The sequence below is a fragment of the Hippopotamus amphibius genome, chromosome 4 (assembly GCF_030028045.1).
Source record: "Hippopotamus amphibius kiboko isolate mHipAmp2 chromosome 4, mHipAmp2.hap2, whole genome shotgun sequence".
In the NCBI taxonomy this organism is placed as follows: domain Eukaryota; kingdom Metazoa; phylum Chordata; class Mammalia; order Artiodactyla; family Hippopotamidae; genus Hippopotamus; species Hippopotamus amphibius.
The window spans coordinates 24,906,870-24,926,357 of NC_080189.1; the positions used below are offsets into that span (position 1 = coordinate 24,906,870).

Consider the following 19,488-nt stretch of genomic DNA (forward strand, 5'->3'; position numbering starts at 1 on the left):
CACATGGGTGTTCACGGGCACAACTGATGGGCCCAGAAGACAGGCGAGTGGTTTCAGGTGGTGAGTCAGGAAAAGCAGTTTGCATCAGGAATGCTCCAGCCCAGCAGAGCTGAGCTGCATCCTTCTCCCTGCACAGGGATACAGTATTCATCATTTATACAGTGTCACCATGGGGGACAAAACTTGGGCTCAGCACAAAGAGATTCCAATCAACTCTGATGCAGAGGAACCCGTAAATGAGGCTTCTCCCACCAAGAAGGAGCCTAATTGCTTAAGAATTGCCACCATATCTGACACTAGAGGTCAGTCCTTTTATCCTGAGACACAGGACTTTGCAAAGGCCCAGCAGGCACGTAGTGTTTGAGCGCGGAAGTCTGGGCTAACCTTCTAGAACCACTCAGCAGCTGCTACCCTGAGCTGTGATCTATGCTGCTAGAGAGGAAGCGGAGTCAGGGAAGGGCAGTATTCAGATGAACGAGGTGGATGCCGTGACATACGCCACACAACAGGCCGCGCACGAAGCAAACGCACTGCCACTCCTGTCAGTGGGATTTTGGATGGATTTCAATAGAAATGCACACTTGCGGGGGGATTCCTTGCTTGTCTCTATGCCACCGCTTATGAGCCAATAAATGCATGATATGGTATCAACTTGGTGAAACAGAGATGTTAGACATTCGATCAGATAACAGGAGATCTAGAAATTGAAAGAGGCTTACAGTCATCATTTGCACTACACTTCATGAATGAATACAGCATTCTGTCAAGTTTTATACAATGACAAATGAGCCTATTCTCTCAAGGAACCTGAGCAGATTTAATTCTCATTTTAGGGAATCCAGTTTGGTTTCTCTACCTCAAAATTAGCAATTTCATCTTATGCCCAGCTTCAAAATCTCTTGTGATAATTTATCATTCTAGCAACTCTGGTACATAATAAACGGGTTATAACCATATTTATTTTACACTACTTTGACAAACCTCTCATAACTGCAATCGCTTCAAACCCTGCATGTAGATAAAGAAAGCTAACGTGGCTTCAACACATTGAGGCCAGATTTAGAACCCAATGACCTTACCTTTCCGAACCTACAATAAAAGTTAGCCCAAAGCATAACATTTCTTGGAAGAGTCTCCACCAAAGCAATGTCAGGAGAAGATAAATCGCAGTCCTTCCCTGAAGAGATTTCAAGTTAGGGAAGGAACTATTCTATTCGTTTCCTCTATCTCCCAGGACACAAAGAAATGCCCGGGATATGTAGGGCAGGGAGGTCAGGGGAAATCAGGGTAAGATCATAGGCTCATTATCAGTGTCCCAAAAGGGCAAGTTCTGCAGCAGGTCACAGAACATCCTGCTCTAAGAACACAAGGAAATGCCCTCTGAGGGCCTCTGAGCCACTGCACTATACCAGAAAGTCTCCCCAGGAACCGTGTGGAAACCAGGGTTCCAGAAGGCTTCTCCTCAGATAGAGGAGGCAGAAAAAAGCAGCCACCTTCTTTCACTAAGAAATCCCAAAGCCCCGACTTTTAATGGAGGTGGCTGGAGAGAAGCAGAGAGCCAAGTGGATGGAGCTCAGGGCAATATGCAATTATTGAAACTGGAATTGAGCCTGGACCCTGGAAAGAACATGCCGTGAGAGCCTTGGCAATCACACTGTGGTCAGGGCCCCAATTTTAAACTTTTCCCAAGGGATACCACTTCCTGAGACAGAGGCATGCCTCTTTTCATATCAAAGTAATACCACTTGACTTGGAGGAGTCATCAGCTGGTCTCTGGGCTTCCACCACAAGGGCCCAGCTTAAAACAACCCCCAACCACTTGCATATACGCTTTTGTCATCACTTACCTTTTTCCCAATAAGCTTCTTTCGCAGAAATTCCCGTGCTTCAAACATATAGGGAATGTCATAGAGGGGACGTAGTTTCTTGTTCTTATCCTTAAAGCAAAATAAAATACCACATCAGAAATGGGAAAACAAAGCAAAAACCAATATGAACACAGCCAAAAGCACAAGATAATGACAATACACCTGAAATATGTTCTGTCTCCCAGATCACAAACATTGAGTAATTGCGAGGTATATAGTAAACAATTAACAAGTATTTGGTTGAAATGCTTCACAGGGAACAAGATTATCTTTTTCAAATAGACTCAAAAATAAGCAATGGAGTGGTTACACAACTGGAACAACCTAAACGTTCATCAACAGGGAAAAAGCTATATAAACTGCAGTACAGAAGCAGCTCACTGAGTATTAGAGCCCTTCTAATACTTACAGATATACTATAAATCTCATTCTATTCCTCTGTAAGCCTTTATTAAGCACCTACCAACTATTAGCCCCAGACAAAGCACTATGTAAATGTATTGTTATAATCCTGGACTTAAAACCCTTGTAACCTAACAACAATAGAAAAAAATCCTACAGATATGAAGTAACACAAAGCAGTTTTGAATAAGTGCTAAATTATGTGATATAGACTAGGGACAAAGTGCTATTACAATTCAGGGAAGTGGAAAGAAAGAAATAATCAGGAGATGTTTCATTGACAAGGTGGGACTTAATATGAGTTTGCAGGATAGGAACGAACTAAGAAGAAAATTAGAGTTGGGGAAAAAAACAAGACAAACAAAAGGAGAGAGGCAGGAATAAACAGCATTTCAACACACAAATATACAACCAATCCCTTCATTATTTCTTGGGGCCCAGAATCCCCCCAAAAGAGGGGCTCTGAGCAGTATAACTGAGATGATGAGACAGGGTCCAGATGAAGGCAGTAGAACTGGGAATTGACATGACCTTAAGAGCTAGGAGAACCAGTTTAAGAAATGAATTAAAAGTAACTGACAAGGGAGTGGATAGAGGGGATAAAAGAGCAGGAACCCGAGAAGTTTGGGACGGTGGGGGAAGACAGGGTACGGAGCACTGGAGCATGTGTACAAGAAACTGGGAAATGTTGGCTAGATTGGTTGGTATGATTAACGTCTCTCTCCTGCCAGCCCCTAAATTCCATGAGAACAGAAAGTCTGTCCTTTTCTGTTGTCCCTTCTGACCCCAGACCCAAGTGTATAGTACCGCCCTCATAGTACACACTCAAATACTCGGATGTACTAACCACAAAAGAAATATGCAGAATAATATACAAGAACAAGTATGCTAGCTGAATAGGACTATGTCAACAGATACTTGAAAGAAAAAAAAAAATCAGAAAAAAAGAAAATTAAGCAATAACCCCTGATCTAGATGAACGCCATTGCTTCCTCATCCTGTATGATTAGCCCACCTGGTCTCAACTTTGCTTTGCCACCTGACACAAGGTCTCTATATAATTCAGTCTATCCTTAAAGTTTTCAAATTATGTTTTCTTAAATAGCCAACTACTCTCCAATAAAGAACATTTATCATTTTAATATCCCCATATTTAAAGTAATGCTAATGACAAGTCTGAGGTCAAGGGCATCTAAATAGAGGTTTCCTCCTAGACCCAAAGCAAGCGCTGGTGTCCAGAACACATCATTTAAACATTTCAATTCACTGATAGCACTGAGAATGCGCATAATTATCTGAGTTCGAGCCTCACAATCATCATCCAACTGTCTTCTAATTTCTCTGGCAAATAAATAAATAAAGGCACCAGCATCACTCTAGTGCTCCTCAAAGAACTTAAAGCACCTTTGGAATTGAAGGTGAGTCTCTATCTCTTCTCCAAGTTGATGTGTGGGAATCTACACATTGAACAGAAACAACTGGGATTTCCAAACTCTGATCCAAAGTCATGCGGTGGCCATGATCGCTGCCTAATAAGTGAAGTACGGCTCTAAACATGAAAATCTTTAAAGAAATAACACAACACTGAGTTTTCCTTATAGGAAATAACAAGGAAAATGGGACAAATGAGAGATGCCTGGCTAGAGGGAGTGCTGTCTAACACAAGGGCAGATGTATAGGATTATGGATATTTAATAAGCGTCCAGGCGGCCAAATGAAAATAGTGGATCACTACTGAGGAGCCCTAAAATAGAGTTTATGATGACAGTATTGATAGTGTAAGAAAGCTTGCCAGACAGAAGATGCAAGGTTCCAGTAACGAACAGGATTTTTAATAAAGACAAAAATCAATGGTTATCAGAATCAGCCATCAGGAATAAAGAAGTCCCAGTGTACTCATATTCCCCTAGCAAAACAGGGCAATCTGTTCACAGAGAGGAGCTGTGTGATTTACTAAGTGAACAACGTGTTTTTTTTTTTTTTTTTTTTAACATGAATTGAACAAAATAATTGACATTTCCCTTACACAGCCTTACGATGTGCCACAGAACCCGATATCAGAACCCTGCCCTACTTATACTGAAATACCACAGAGATTTAAGGCAATGTCACTTGATTGGAACTCCAAAATGAGGAATGGTAACTAACAGTTTCAATAAGCATTCAAATGAAGATCATGGAATGAGATACACCTAAATGTGTGAACATGGCAGTCGGAACAAGAAACATGCTCAACAGGACTGGGCCAAGCCAAGATACTCTCAAAAGAAGGAAAGAAAATAAATAGTATACCAAACATTCCAATAAAAAACAGGGCAACTTGAGTCTGATCATATGTCTCTCATGAAGCTAGGAAAGAACTAATAGCACAAGCAGAAAACAAGATATCACAAGTGAAAACAGAGTGATCTTATTACGCTAACCCTTCACAGATCTAGTAGCTATTGACATCTGCAAACATCTTACAAGAGAGATATTAGAAGTTCCTAAGAAACTACAAAATAAAAGCAATTCCTCCAAATTACCAGGTACATAAAAGCCTTTGAAATCTCTAAAGGGCAACTGAGGTATGGAATGTATTGAGAAAACAAGACTTTAGCTGAATCTTGCCTGCTAAAAAGGACTGCCTAGTTTAGATTCTAATCTACATGGAAATACTTTAAAAAAAAATAAAAATAGAAAAGAATGCTTGATTTATCTGGTGGGTGGATAATACACAAACCAATATGTGCTGTAATCACTGTTCATCCTGAGAAGTGACACTGCATGTAGGCCCTGCAATGACTCACATTAGAGATAACTTCAATCATCTTCACCTCTCCTTGGTTTGGGAAGGAGGCTCAATACTCACACATCTCAGCATCTAATGGCATGCCTGGCTTTTTTTTTTTTTTTTTTTTTTCTTTTTCTTAAAAAACCAGGAACTTACCTTTCCTCTGGTCAATGCTCATCAGGAAATGGAAGGGACCCCTAATCGAGGTCTTATTCTCAATCCCATTTCAGGCCTAATTTTATCTAGCCTATCTTGCAGCCCAAAAACTGAGGCCAAAAATTTTTACTGGACCCTAGGATCCTGCAGGATCTCTTAAAACAAGGCTAAAGAAACACAAACTATGAAAAGATTGATAAATGTGGCTTCACTAAAATTTCAAAGAGTTCTTTACTGAAACAGTAGTATCATGAGCAAACTGACAGACCAAAGCACAGACTCAGTAGCTGGTAAGTGAAACAGATAAAAGGCAGAACAGGGTGAGAGAGAACCAGGGTACTGAGCCACAGTCGTAAACTTCTCATGAGGCGTTCCCTGATCACATGACATTTTAGCTAAGACTCAAAGAATATTTGGGATGTAGTCACCTGCAGAAAGGCAGAGGGGACAGCCAATGCAAAGGCCTTGAGTTAGGAGGTGCCTGGTGGGTCCAAGGATCAGCAGAGACATCGTTGTGGCTACAGCAGAGTGCAAGAGGGGAGAACAACAGACAAAGCCACATCTGACTTAACATTTGAAGGAATTACTTTGGCCACTGTGTTGAGAATAGACACTACAGGAAAGAAAAGAGAACAAAGGGAGACTGATTAGTAGATTATGGCATTAATTTGGGCGGGAAATGATGGTAGATTACATCACAGAGGAGCAGTGAGGGGGGCGGATAAGAAATGGCCAGAATCTGGGAATATTCTGAAAGTAGACAGATGACATGTGAGATGAGAAAAAAGGGAGAAGTCAAGCATGACTACAAGGTTGTTTTTATCTGAGCAAGTGAAATGTAATAATAGGTCATCATATGAGATGAGGAAGACCACGGGCAGAAGGAGAGAGGTAAGATCAGGAGTTCAGTTACAGGCATGCTAAACTCTCAAGTGGAGGTGTGGAGTAGGCAGTGTAGAGTTTGGAAAAAAAGCTCTGAGCTGGTAATTTACATTTGGGAATAGCTGGCATATAGGTGGTATTTAAAGCTAGAATACTGAAAAGGACCAAGGACTAAGGCATTATAACATGAAAAGGTAAAGAATAAGAGAAGGAATGTATAAAAGGAGACCGAGAAAGAGCAACCAGGAATCTCAGCAGGAGGAAATGACCAGTGTCATGTCCTGGAAGCCAAGGAAAGAAAGTGAATTGAGGAGGGAAAGACCAACTTGTTCAATGCGCAAGGCAAGTGAGCCGTGGACTAAAATCCGCCTGTTGGATTAAGGTAAGTGTGGGTCATCCGTAACTTGGCAAGATTAACTTTTGGTGGAGCAGTAGGGGCAAAAGCCTGACTGGAACTAGGAATGGGAAGAGCAGAAATGGAGAAAGTGAGTACACACCATACTTTAGAAGTTCTGCTACAAAATACAAAGAGATTATGCGGCAGCTGGCAGAGGAAGCAGGGTGAAGAGGAGGGGCTTTGGTTTTTTGGTTTTAGAGGGGAGAAGCAACAGGCAAAGGTCCCGTGAAAAGCAAATAAGTGGTGATGCAGAAGGAAGAGGGTGGAACGGTTATTGCAAAGGTAAGGAGAGGAGAGCCTCCCACTGGAGCGCCAACAATTCACCTTTAGGTGTGTGGATGCAGATACTGTTAGGTTGGTACACGTGGTAGTGAGAGTTGCTGGAAGTTCTCTCATTACTTTGATTTACTCAGTAAAGGAAGGAAGAACAAATCAATAAAAGAAACAATCCAACAAAAACACTGGCCAAAAGGTAATGAACAGGCATTTCACAAAAGACCTGCTGCTGGACATTAAGTGTATGAAAAAAGGTATCACTTCATTAATAATCAGGGCAAGGTACGCTGAGATACCATAGGACATCTATTATACTGTCAAATTCTAACAATGAGGATGAGGGGAAATAGGTATGCTGTAACCGCTGATGGGGATAATACAATGGTTCAACCACTGTGGCACGGTCACGTGGCATCGTCTGGTTAAAGTTGAACATAAGCAGCCCTATACTTAGGAAATTCTACTTGCAGGTAGGTATATACCCGAGAGGTCTTCCTCGTGCAAGACAAGGACCACCACGCTCACATTAACGATGTTTACGGTACACTCACAGAGCAGAACACAGAGCAGTTAGTCTGAATGAGAGCAACACAACAAATGAACAGATGAGAACAAGCTGTAGAATGATAATGATGTAAATGCAGACTAAAAACAGACACAGGCACAATTATTACTAGAGCTACGTAGACAGCCACAGTGTAAGAACACCTAGAAACGAAAGTCGAGGGTTCATTACTGATGCAGGAGGGGCAGAGGAAGAGACAGAAGGGAAAAGAAGTGGGGTCGAGGATGAGTCCACAGGGACTTTGAACTTCACCTGCAAGGCTGTCTCTCTAAAAGAGGAGGATATAAAGCAAATGTGGTATAATATCAAGGCAGAAAAAGAAATGTTATACTGCATTCTATAACGCTAGGGTTTTTCCAAACCAAAAAAATGTTTAGGGATAGGAAACCCCCAAACCTTGTTTGGCCAACCTTTCCCTTGGCTCACAATGTCTCATACTTTTAGATCTCTCAGAGGCAGAATAACCAGCCATTCTTTTCCTCATAAGAAATGCATTAAATTCCTTTTTCCCCCTTTCCTCAAAATGATATTCTTTCATAGATGTATCTTTCCATGCAGCAGAAGGGAATAATTTAACTACCAACATGCTCTCAAATAACCAGGGTCAAAATCAAATCTGATTTTTTTTTAAGGAGACTTGAAATATATTAAAAGTAGCCAAGCAGAATTACACTCTGTGAAGATCTTAAAATGGACTGTTGAATTAAAATAAGAACAACAGACATGATCACATTTAAGTGGATAAAATTTCAAACAGTAAATGGACCAGTCCCAGCTGCCCTGCCACACAAGCTATGTTAATAAACAAAGGCTGTGATTTCCATTTGAATTATAGACTTAAAGACAGGAACATTACCACATGCCCTGGATGTATTTACAATCAAGGACCTTTCAATTCCCTTGGCAGCCAGGAGACACACTCCACAGGGATATCCACTATTTATTATCCTTAACACACACAACAGCACATTTTTAGAAAAGGCAGATCTAACTAGATAGAAATCTACTGTCAGCAGCTGGGGAAAGGTTCAAAATTGTAACCACCGTGGCCAAATGGAAGGTATCCTGCACCACTATACCTACAGGACCACACATAGAGGATTCACATATCTAAACACTCCCCAGGAGTTGTGTCATAGAAAAAGATGCTTTATTTCTCAATTGGTTCTATTCCTTCTCCCAAAAAAGATATCTCAAAGGTAAATAGGGTCTATGAAAGACACAAGGTCTGGGAAAGTCCCAAATTCACAACAATGCAATACATGTCAGACATATCTCCAAGGAGACAAAGAATGGTAAATAAAAATTGAAATTAAATTGAAAAAAAAAATTTTTTTTAACCTGAGATGTGACTATAAAAATTCACAGGTGTGCGAACAGAAGACGGCGGGACACTGAACCCCATGATTATGCAAGATGTTTGGCCCCTGAAGGGTCTTGTTGCTTTTATAGAACCCTTAGTTTACTACACTTCCATCGTACTCTGCGACCCACCGTTTCTATACAACTGCCCACTCTTCACCAGACCTAGGACAAAAACACTCGGGTCTGCTTCTGAATCTTCGATTCATCATGAAATGGATCCTGATCTCCAATGACAGCAAGGAAAGGGGAGGCTACGGTTAAGTTACCTGCCTCACGTCATGTTAACAAGCAGAGCTGGGATTCTGATCCCAGCTACCCCAGGGGCCCAAGCAGGAGGCCCAGACACTACTCTCTCAGCTTCTCACCTCCAAATGGCAATCATCACCTGTTAGTCATCACCAGGTTTCGTGTGGGAGCTTGTAAACATGCACACTGCCTGGCCCACAACAGATATGCTGATTCTGCAGGTCTGGGGTCATGTCCCCAATTCTGTATTTTTAATAAGGAGTGAGAAGGACCATGTGCCACACTCTGAGAAATGCTGCGGAGTGCCTTTGGAGCACTTTGGCCCCACTTAAACCAATGCAAATAGAAGAAAGGGGAATCCAAAGGTTTAAAGAGTCACAAAGCAACACAGAGGAGCTTGATTAATGTCAAAATGGCTAAATAAGTAGTTAAGTAAGTAAAGTAACTGGGGAACTCACGTTTCATTCTGCAGGTGTAGCTGGAGGTAACTTGAAATACTCCTTAAACGACTTTACTGATAAGACAGTTGGAAACATTCTAGTGGGAAAAGATTACCAAACATTCCTTAACCTGCCCACACCAGGGAACAGCAGGACGGGCACACCCTCCCCCTTTGCCCCCTCCTACAGACACCCGCTGTGCTAGACCTACACTAGCCACAGCGACAGCAGAGGAAGTGGCAAGTCCTAGAAACAGCCCCAGTTACCAGTGTCTCCTGGCAACTTGCCAGGAGGCGCCAGGTTTCGCAGTATCCAAAGAGGGAAAGAAGCAAAGCAGATTTCAGCAGCTGCAGGTCCGTGAGGGGACTCGCCCGTCATCTGCAGCTCACAGTGTGAGATTATGTTCCATAGGAACTTGCTCTTCTGCGAATCAAAGTACCTTTTCAAGATCATCATGCAAGTGGGAAAATATCTGTCTCTGGACACTGCTCTCCTACTCAATTACATTAGCCAACTAGGAACATTTTCATAAGTTCTTGCTATTTACTGCACAGATGCAATAAGGACAGAGGATGGAGGGGACAGGAGAAGCAGGAGGCCGAACATTAGGCCTTTTCACCCCCCAAGACCCTGTCAAGAATTGAAAGAATACTTTTACCAAAACCATTATCCAAGGAGCAAACCACATGGGGTGCCTTCACTTAGCTACAAATTCCTCTGCAGGCATAGGGGAAAGAGAGGAATAAACAACGGCACCACCCATCACAGACTTCAAGGCCAAAGAAGGCGAAGGCCCCCAAGTTTAAAAAGCTTTGCAACCAGCAGCAAATGGGCTCCAGACCCAGGAAGAAAAGGGAAAGTGAGAAAGCCCTTAGAGCCCCGCCTCATCTTCCTTTCCCAGTGCGGGGATAAAAACTCTCCTCCACCCACCCAGTGCTCTGAAAATAAAGATCTGCTCCAAGGGTGAGGGAAGTCTGTGCCAGCTTTCCTGGAGGAATGGTGAGGATGCAGCTGGTAAGACTGGGATAATGAGAAAGGGCATCGGATCCTTGAAGAGAAGAAAGCTCAAGTTCAGCACTCCTGAAGTCAGACAAAAAGAGCCACCCTGGACCTGAAATCAAACATTCCTCAAGCATTTGATGGCAACAAATGATCAAGAGTAAGTGGGAGAACAGACGCCTAGGCTCTTGACAATGATTCCGGCACCAGCAGCTCCTGGCTGCCTCAGTTTCCTCCCAGTCATCAGCACATTAAGAATTCCCTGGCGCTCTACATAACTTCGCAGCGAAAACTTACGGAAAAAATGACTTCAAAATCCTGAAGTATCAGGAAGGAACTAAACAAAATCAGGTAACTCAGGTTCGCATTCAAGGACTACTGCAGGTAATATGAACCCCACAGGGGAAAACCAGATCTGTACGTATTACTAAGAAGCAAAGCCACTTAGCCGAGTTAGTTTTACAACATCTAACATGGATGTTATTAAGGAGAGCCAAAATACCTAGAGACAGAAGAGATAAGCCAAAGTTGCAGCACTAATCACTTTCTGCCTGGTGTTACTAAAATCTAATTACTTCCTGTAGGTCTTATCTTCCTTCCCAGACCACAGGAGGGAAGATCTATGTGAGAGGAAAAAAGATCTTAATAGTAACTATGAAGTGCCTAGTATAGTGCCATGTTCCTGGAAAATGTCAACACAGAGAATAAAATGGGGAACGCATAAGGGCCTATCTAAAAGATTTATTTTTTTAAACTCAAACTGCACTTCTGACTAGAAGAATAAGTGGAACTGGTCAGGACATGAAGAGAATTTTCAGAAAGATGGAGGAGGCAGTATCACTGTGGATTCATAGCACTGTTACTAACGAATGTCTCTTAAATAGCGCCAGGTGAATGTCAACCATTTCTAATGTCTCTACCTTCTGGCAACTATGACCAGACATGATTCTATACTAACACAAAGATAAGTATATTCCTGAATAATGATTAAGAAGATTCTAGACTAGATATCTCACTGTACAACCATAAAATCTAGGCACTTTGTAAGCAGTGATGCAAAAGCAGTACTCCTGGTAGTTTCAATGTGTTATGTTAGAAAAAAAAAAAGCAATTTTACAAAATCTGAATAATTAGCGTTTTCTTTTGACCTGGTTAAGACTTTAAGGCAATCCTCTGCTCTCTACAAATTTGACATGATGAATTCAATTACTTGTGATCTTTGAAATAACACACTCGCAAATCTATCACTAGCTAATAGTTATCCTTACAGAACATATATAACAGTTCAAGTAAAGCTGAACTGATACTGTTAAAAAAAAAAAAAAAGAAGAAAAGAAATCAAGTGTGAGAGTTCAACACTAAATGACAGTAAGCTACAATATAAAAAGGGATAATTCCCCTAATGTGGACTCAAAACGACCAGCATCCCACCTCCCTAAAAAATTCACGAATTTGAGATGATACTAAATCTAAATTGCTTGGGGTAGTATATTTTGTGGTTAACATGGAAGAAAAAAAGAAAAGGACAGTGAAAGCTTGTACAGCCCTTCCTTTGCCCTTTAAAGGTTAGTCTGTGACAATACTAAGAGGTGTGACGTCTTGCTGAATGACGCACTCTTCATATGCTGCTCAAATGAGCAAACGAAGCCGCAAAGAAATAAAAATATTAGTCTCCTTCTGGTGAGGCCTCTTTCTACAGAGCTAACAGCTCTGAAGATGGACTGCAAACATGAATCAATGTGAACATCGGAAAGGACACCAAAAAATCTACAGATAAGAAACCAGAGTTTAAAAGCAGAAGGGAAAATGGGGGTCTTCAAGGACCAGAGCAGGCCTGGGGGTCTACAAGGTCCTGGAAACTTGCAGGGACTGGCATATCTCCACTGGCTCTGTCCCCCTCTGCAACTTCTTTCCTTTTCACTGGAAGCTCATAAGTAACCAGTTGGCCCCAAATCTTGTTTTCTAGTAATGGAGAAATCGTCTCCCACATTTCTCACCCTTCACTCCCAGGCTAAAAATGGAGAGCCAGTGCCCTCAGAAGAGACAACCCCGTTACTTAAAGTACAGGCTGCAAGCCAGATGAAACCCACCCAGTAGAGTGATGTGCCACCGGCCCTCCTACGGCTCCAGAAGAAGAGAGAGGCTCCGGAGGAAAAGAAAATAAATCTCTTGCAGCAGGAAGGCAATTTTCTCTGTAACAGACAGCAGGATCGGGTGAGCCCATTCAGAAAAGAATACCATTTTGTTAGAGAAATGCTTCTTTGTGAATGCCTTCCCTTCTCCAGTGGATTAAAAAATAATAATTATTATTAAAAGTTTCTTTCTGGAACAGCACAGAAGGGAAAATGATGCTGGGTATGACACCATTATTTAGCTGGTGCCAGTGGAACCTCCAATTGAGCCAAACTTCCAGTCAAATTTGTGCAATAAATTGTGGTGCATTTCAAAAAACGGGACTGAATTATGTAAGCGCACAGCTTAAGGCCTCCCTTTAGACACCGAGATCCTGCCTTGCCAGCTGCATCACTCCAAGGTCTAAATCAGGCTGCCAGGTCTAGTGCCACATATTTTATCTACAAAATTCAAAGTACTCTCAGCCTGTGTTTAAATACTCAGCAAAATGGGGCCTGTGCTTTTTTAGGACAGATATCTTTCTAACCCTACAAAGATGACTCTTTTGTACTGTACAGTCTGTCATCAATCAGAAAAACGTACTATCTATCACCTACTACCACCATGAGGAAATATGGGCAAATGAAATGACCAGAATTGTGCACAGCACAGACATTCAGATGCAGCACCCAGGTGGCAAGGCAACGACATGATCTATGCAGGTCATGGCTTCGCCAACCACAGGAAGGGACCATGACAAGCCTGAATCCAGACCTGGTGGAGGCTGCTCCTGGGAAAGACACTAGCCCTGCACCCACATGAAAGAAACATACACAGGAATGTGCTGGGGTTGTTTTGTGCCAGTTGTTGGCACCTGGTGAACAAGCAGACAAGTGGCCAGATCGCCAGAACAGCCAGGTGAAGGTGGGGGGCAGGGAGCACCTCACACCGCACCCCTGGGTGTCACCCACAGCTGTCTGTCTCTGTGGGGAAGGACAGGGGGTCTGAGAGCAGGGCCTCGGTCCCTGAGAAGGCAGTTTTAGCCCCTGCTTTATGTAATGGCATTTTAAGTATGCCTATTTAACAATGTTTTTAGGTCAATCACATTGCTATCCCATTTTGATAGCCACACACTTTCCTCACTTATAGCTGGCCTTCTGACTTAACCCCTTTAAAACAAAAGGTTGTCTCTCTACCTTAAATGTCTGCACTTCATATTATTTCTAATCCCCACAGCAACAAATAAAGCTGGAACTATTAACTTTTCTCAACTGAGAAGGTAGGTGTCCAAAGAAAAAAAAAAGCCCAACATTTTGTCAGAGCAAAAGATCCCAAAAGAGCCCAGGCTAGTATTTCTTTATCACCTGCCTCCCAACCACTAAGGTAGCAAGAACTGACATCAACCACAGGCTTTTCTCTCCCATCTGCTTCCACACGCAACCCCCAATAGACCTGCAAGGGTCAATTCATCTCAGCACGGAATGCAGGCCCACCCAAAGCCACCAGCTCCAGGGAAGCTCAAGGAGATTGAGCGAGTTGGGCACACTATTTGTGCCAGTTGTGAAGCTACTGTCACTCAGTTTTAAACCTAGCCTTTTTAAAATTCCACTTTGTGGTGCCGGGGTGGGAAAAACGCCAACCACGTCTCTGCTCTGCCAGCTGGTTCCCTGTTAGGCTCTGCCAATAGGGGATGCTGGAGGGAGAATGGACAGGAAGGAGAAGGGACAAACTCTTTCCTATTCCAGTCAGCTCCTCCACAGCAATCCGTCTTCTCAGCAATGGCAGCTTGTTCCAGTAACACCAATTGATTCCAGCTTGCAGTCTTCCCAACACTCCCAGAAACAGTCTCAACACAGCTCCTCAAAGTCACCAGAACCCAATAACTGGCAGTCCCTCCTGGGAGGCCTGGGTCCCCACTCCCTGGAGTTACTCTTCCCCTCCTTCATCGGCTCAGAGATCTGAGTCCCACTTGGTCCATCCTCCAGATGCCTAAGTTTTCATATTTTAATCTATTTATTCCCATATGTTATTTATAGCTGTGTCATGTGGTTAAAACCTCCATGCGACCCTTAGGGTTCTCTTTTTGCCTTTTCAGTAATCCCATACCTGATTAATAATTCCTTATGTTAAGTTGTCTCTGTTAAAATAACTGCTGCGCTTTCTTTACCTGCCGCCGTGGCCAAAAGCACCTTTCTATATAACTAGACAAAACTTGTAACCATCAGAGAGGAACAGTCCAACTCTCTTGGTAATCAACCGTCTCCTGAGAGAATACTGCCTCTTACCTGTTGCAGATACCTCTATACCTGGCCAATCCCCATATAGCAGGACTACTACAATGTAAGATGTGCACAGGTGCACACACACACACACCACCTAAGAAAAATGGGCAGAGTGAACACGAAGAGCTTCCACAGTTAAAACAGCTGATGAAGAGAAATGCTTGAGTATTTTATGGCTGGCAGCACAAGCACCACACTACAGTAAAGGGAAGACTTCCAAGCCAGTAAGTGTCAAATCCACGGTGTCTACAAGAGAATTTAAACAGTAAGAGAACAACGTACCCTAATTTTTTTCCCCAATATTTGCTGGATTCTTATCAGTAGTGAATCATTTTGTGATTTTAAGGACCAACCACAGCGAGTGTATATTCTTGGTTTAAGATGAGATCATGGTCAAGATGGAAAAATAAAAATCTTAACTGTGTTATTGTGGTTACCACATTGCATGAAGAGGCACATTTATACAATATGAGGGTTAGTGGGGACGGCCAAACTCACAGAACACCAACAAAATGTCATTTTTCTACTACAACAAGATGGAAAATGAGATAAATAACACCAGATTTGCTGTCACATAATTTATCATGCAGTGTTACTAGATGAGTTCTAGAAACTTCTCTTAAGCCAACTGTCAAAAAGAGTGGAGCTAAATGGTTACCAGAGATTGAGGGGAAGGGGGAAAGGAACTGATTAATGGGTAGAGGGCTTCAGTTCTGCAAGACAAAGTGGTTTTGGAGATTTGTCTCACAACAATGTGAATATCCTAAACAATTCTGAATCGTACAATTTAATGGCTAAGAATGTAAATTTTAGGTGTTTTTTAACCACAAGGAAGAGAAAAGTGGAACTCATTCAAGGTAATATTTTGATTTAATTTGGGAGAAGCCATAGCATATTAACAAATTCAAAACCCAAGTAAACATGAGAATTTTCAGATACGAATCCTAATCTTTTGTTGGCTACAAAAAGGTATTAATTATGGATATAATCAAACATGCTAGCCCACTTCTGATGCCAACAACTATATTCCAAATTGTTTCCTTCCTGAACAAGCCCCATGACCGAATCTTTTACTCTCCTTTTTATGTTATTTCCAACTCCTGGATGTGACTACAATCTCAGTGCTAAACACTTCGCTCACTAAAATGCCAAATGCTCTGCAAGGCCATACTCAAATGCCACCCACCATCCTCAGGAAACCTTCTGGGCTCTCTAATCAAATATCCTGTCCTCTGCTCGTGGCTCATGTGGCCCAAGTCAGAATATATGCATCCTGTATCTCATAGGTGATTAGAAACCATTTAAGCTTCAAAACAGCATCTGACTCATCTTTTTAATCCCACTGTACTCATTTAAACCTCAATAGAATTCAACAGTCAGCAAATGCAATATTTTTGTTACAGATGAAGGAAAAGAGGTTCAGTGCAATTTAGACCAAAGCTCGCAACAGTAGAAGCTGGCAGGGGCAGAAATTGAACGCTAATTTAACCAACTCCAAAATCCATGGCCACCGGATTCCATTACAAGGCCCTATGATGCCTCTCCAGCTTCAAGCAAGAGAAAAGTCATTTTCTTCTTCCAAGCAATAAGCTCTCTGCACTACATCAGTAGAGTTCATGTGCAAAAAGAAAAGGGAAGCCAGCCTGAGCACTCCCTACAAAGCACCCCTCCCCCCTGGAGATGTTCACCTGGAACCCCAGCTCTGCCTCACCGCTAGGTGACAGGGATGCTGGATGGCTCCTAACTAATGTTGCTGAATGTGAGAAAACTGTCCAGGGTCACTGCTAATGAGAAGTCAGAACATCTTGCCACTTAGCTATAGGACGTTCACCTAATAAATCTTATGGATTTGAACACAACCCAAGACCAGGAGGTTACTGGAAAAGACAACAAACAAAAAAATTTGGAACCAATGGCTTAAAAATCCACATCCCCGCCACCATACTTTCAAAAAATAAGGTGTAATGCATACGGTTTGTTATCAGTACTAATCAGAAATAAAAGAAAAGGCTGTAAGTAAAAATAAAACAGAACAAAAAAAAATCACCTATTTCCTTTTGAACAGTTTAATGATAATATATGGTCACTTATTCTACCGAGGATATTTCTCTTTTTACCTTGATTTAGCTTTATTGATCTAATTTTAATCAAGGACAAGTGTACAACAAAGGGTAAAGGGTCAGCAACCCAAACGAAATGGGGAAACAAGCGAAAACATTCTAGCTCAGCAAATGGATCAGCTTATTAAGGGGCCTAAAAGTCCTATCATGGCCATGTGACACTGAGAATTAGGCACTGGGGAAAACCCATCTGCATGCTCTTTTTTAATTGCAGTACACTATGTTTCCTTAAAGACAAAAAGGGTCTTTTGTAGGATGGGATGCTGCCCAGCACACCTGAACTGTAGATGTTTAGGTTATAATTAAATATAGAAACAATACCACTATGTAGGATATTCACTACTGCATTCAGAAGTGGAAAATCCCCTTATTTTGTCTCTAAAAAATTTCAGTTAGTTGTGTCACACTAATTATGAACTAAGATTTCATCAGACAGGAATAGGCTTAAGTTAATGCATGTATAATTTATGAAATTTTTAAAAAGATTTGCCAATCGATTTGAGTGTAACTAAGGGTTATGTTTAAGCATCTTAAGTGAATTAATATACTGACAATTGATGGCACTATAAATCTACCTTTAATAGCAGGTCACCACAGGCTGTTTCTTGGCAGCAAGGTACTGGCCTAGCACACAGAACCCAGCAGAGTGCTGGAGGGAGAAACCGAGGGATGGACTGCTGGGGAGGGGAGGCCTGAGCTAGAGACAAGTCGTTCTGCATTAAAGCACATTTTTAGGGGCTTCCTAGGTGGCGCAGTGGTTAAGAATCCGCCTGCCAATGCAGAGGTCACGGGTTCGATCCCAGCTCCAGGAAGATCTCACATGCCGCGGAGCAACGAAGCCCGTGTGCCAAAAAAAAAAAAAAAAAGGTACATTTTTAAAACAGCATCATGTGCCAGTCTCTGGAAAAAATCATCCCCGTTCTCCAGAGAGAAAGAAACTCAAAAGGAGAAGCTTGATATACAAACCAGGAAATCACAGGATTGGTTAAGAAATACAAGGTGCTGTTAAGAAGGATGGAGAAATGGATTCTCAATTCTCCAAAAGGTTAGCTATGCTTCACGAGGACAGGAGATCTGAGCTGAGTCTTGAAGGATGACCAGCTGCTACAGAGATGTGGGAAAATGTGGCCCATTTGGGGAATTAAGAAGTGGCAGTGGAAATGCAAAGGAAAAACGAAAAAGGAAAAGAGGTAGGAGAATCAGGCTGCCAAGGAACCAAGGGAGAGTGGAGTTTCAGAAGAGAAGACAGAGTCAGCACATTCAAAGCAGTCACAATAAGGACAGAATCGTGCTCACTCAACATGGCTATAACGTCAGCAAGAGCAATTTCAGTCAGTTTTAGCAGGCTGAACAGCTGATAAAATGGGGATGGCTAGGGTACATTAACCTTTCAAGAAACAACGGTCACCAAAAGAAGTAAGGTAGCCAAGGGAGAACACTAGATTTAGTCCCACAGGATAAGTAAATAAGTGGAAAATCATCTTTATTGGATGATTTAATAAATTAAAGGTAAGGGAAAGGACAGAGAGTTGACATAATTTTTGTCATATAAAAAGTTAGTTATGAATGATTCATAAATATTCTACTTCCTATCCTTCTAATTATAAACTGTACGATCTGAGAACTATGTATTTATCTCCAACAGGGACTTAAATTTATTCATCTTTGTAGCCCCCAAGCTCCTAGGTCTGGATCTGACATATGGTACACATTCAATTAATGTTTGTTGAATAAAATTACTTAATCTCTCTGGGCTTCAATTTCCTCCTGTTAGAAATGGGGGGAAAAAGTGGCTGGGTCTAAATGATGTTCCTTCTATCTCTAAATGCCCATCAGTCTGTAAATGTTATATAAAATGGATCAATTCCCTATGATTCCTTGAAAATTTGCCATGTTTTAACATTCACATTCAAGCAAGGGCGTGATAACATCAAACCTGCAAACATTCACCTGAAAATGAGAATATATGGTATTCTTAAGATCCTCCTTTGAGGGGGAAATATCGTCACCAAATCAGGTCACAGGAAGGAAACAAAAGACTGATCTCTTCAGAAAACGTTCTGATGAGTCTCCTTCGCCCTCTCCTCCCCCAGCGTAACTGTCGGTCTCCACAGATATGGGCAGGACTTGGAAACCCTAACAATGTAAAAGAAACCTTTTAAAGTTCATTTTTAAAAATTCGAAAGTAATAAATCTGAAATTATGTAAATGGCTTATTTCTTCTAGGCCTAAGCTGTTCAAGTTTTAATCCAAATTGGGAGCTAGGGAAGCAGGAAAGGAGAGAGAGAAGGAAAATCAATGACGCCCCGAATTTCAGTGTAGGGATGCCTCCTGTATTTGCTGACAAATAGAAATACTCGTGAGACATTAAAAACATCAACACTAATCAACAGTACTCAAATGAATAACCAATCTCCTATTATCATCAAGAAAGCCATATAGCCTTAAAAATCAGAAGGCAATTATGTCCGCTATTACTGTGAAATGCAAGGTAGAACCAGACTCTGAGGAGAGGATGACTCAAACCTGTGTCCCCGTCACTGCCACCAGACGTGTGTGTGTGTGTGTGTGTGGTGGGGGCCGGGGTGGGAGGAGTATGGTCACA

General features: G+C 41.9%; 1 protein-coding gene across 1 annotated transcript in view; it reads right to left on the reverse strand.

The window, feature by feature from the left end:
- SND1 (staphylococcal nuclease and tudor domain containing 1) overlaps nucleotides 1–19,488 on the reverse strand; it is a 392,617-nt gene that overhangs the window by 249,774 nt on the left and 123,355 nt on the right. The window contains exon 11 of the mRNA XM_057731861.1: nucleotides 1,848–1,937. Coding sequence (XP_057587844.1) covers nucleotides 1,848–1,937 — 90 coding nt within the window. The remainder of the gene's footprint in view (nucleotides 1–1,847; nucleotides 1,938–19,488) is intronic.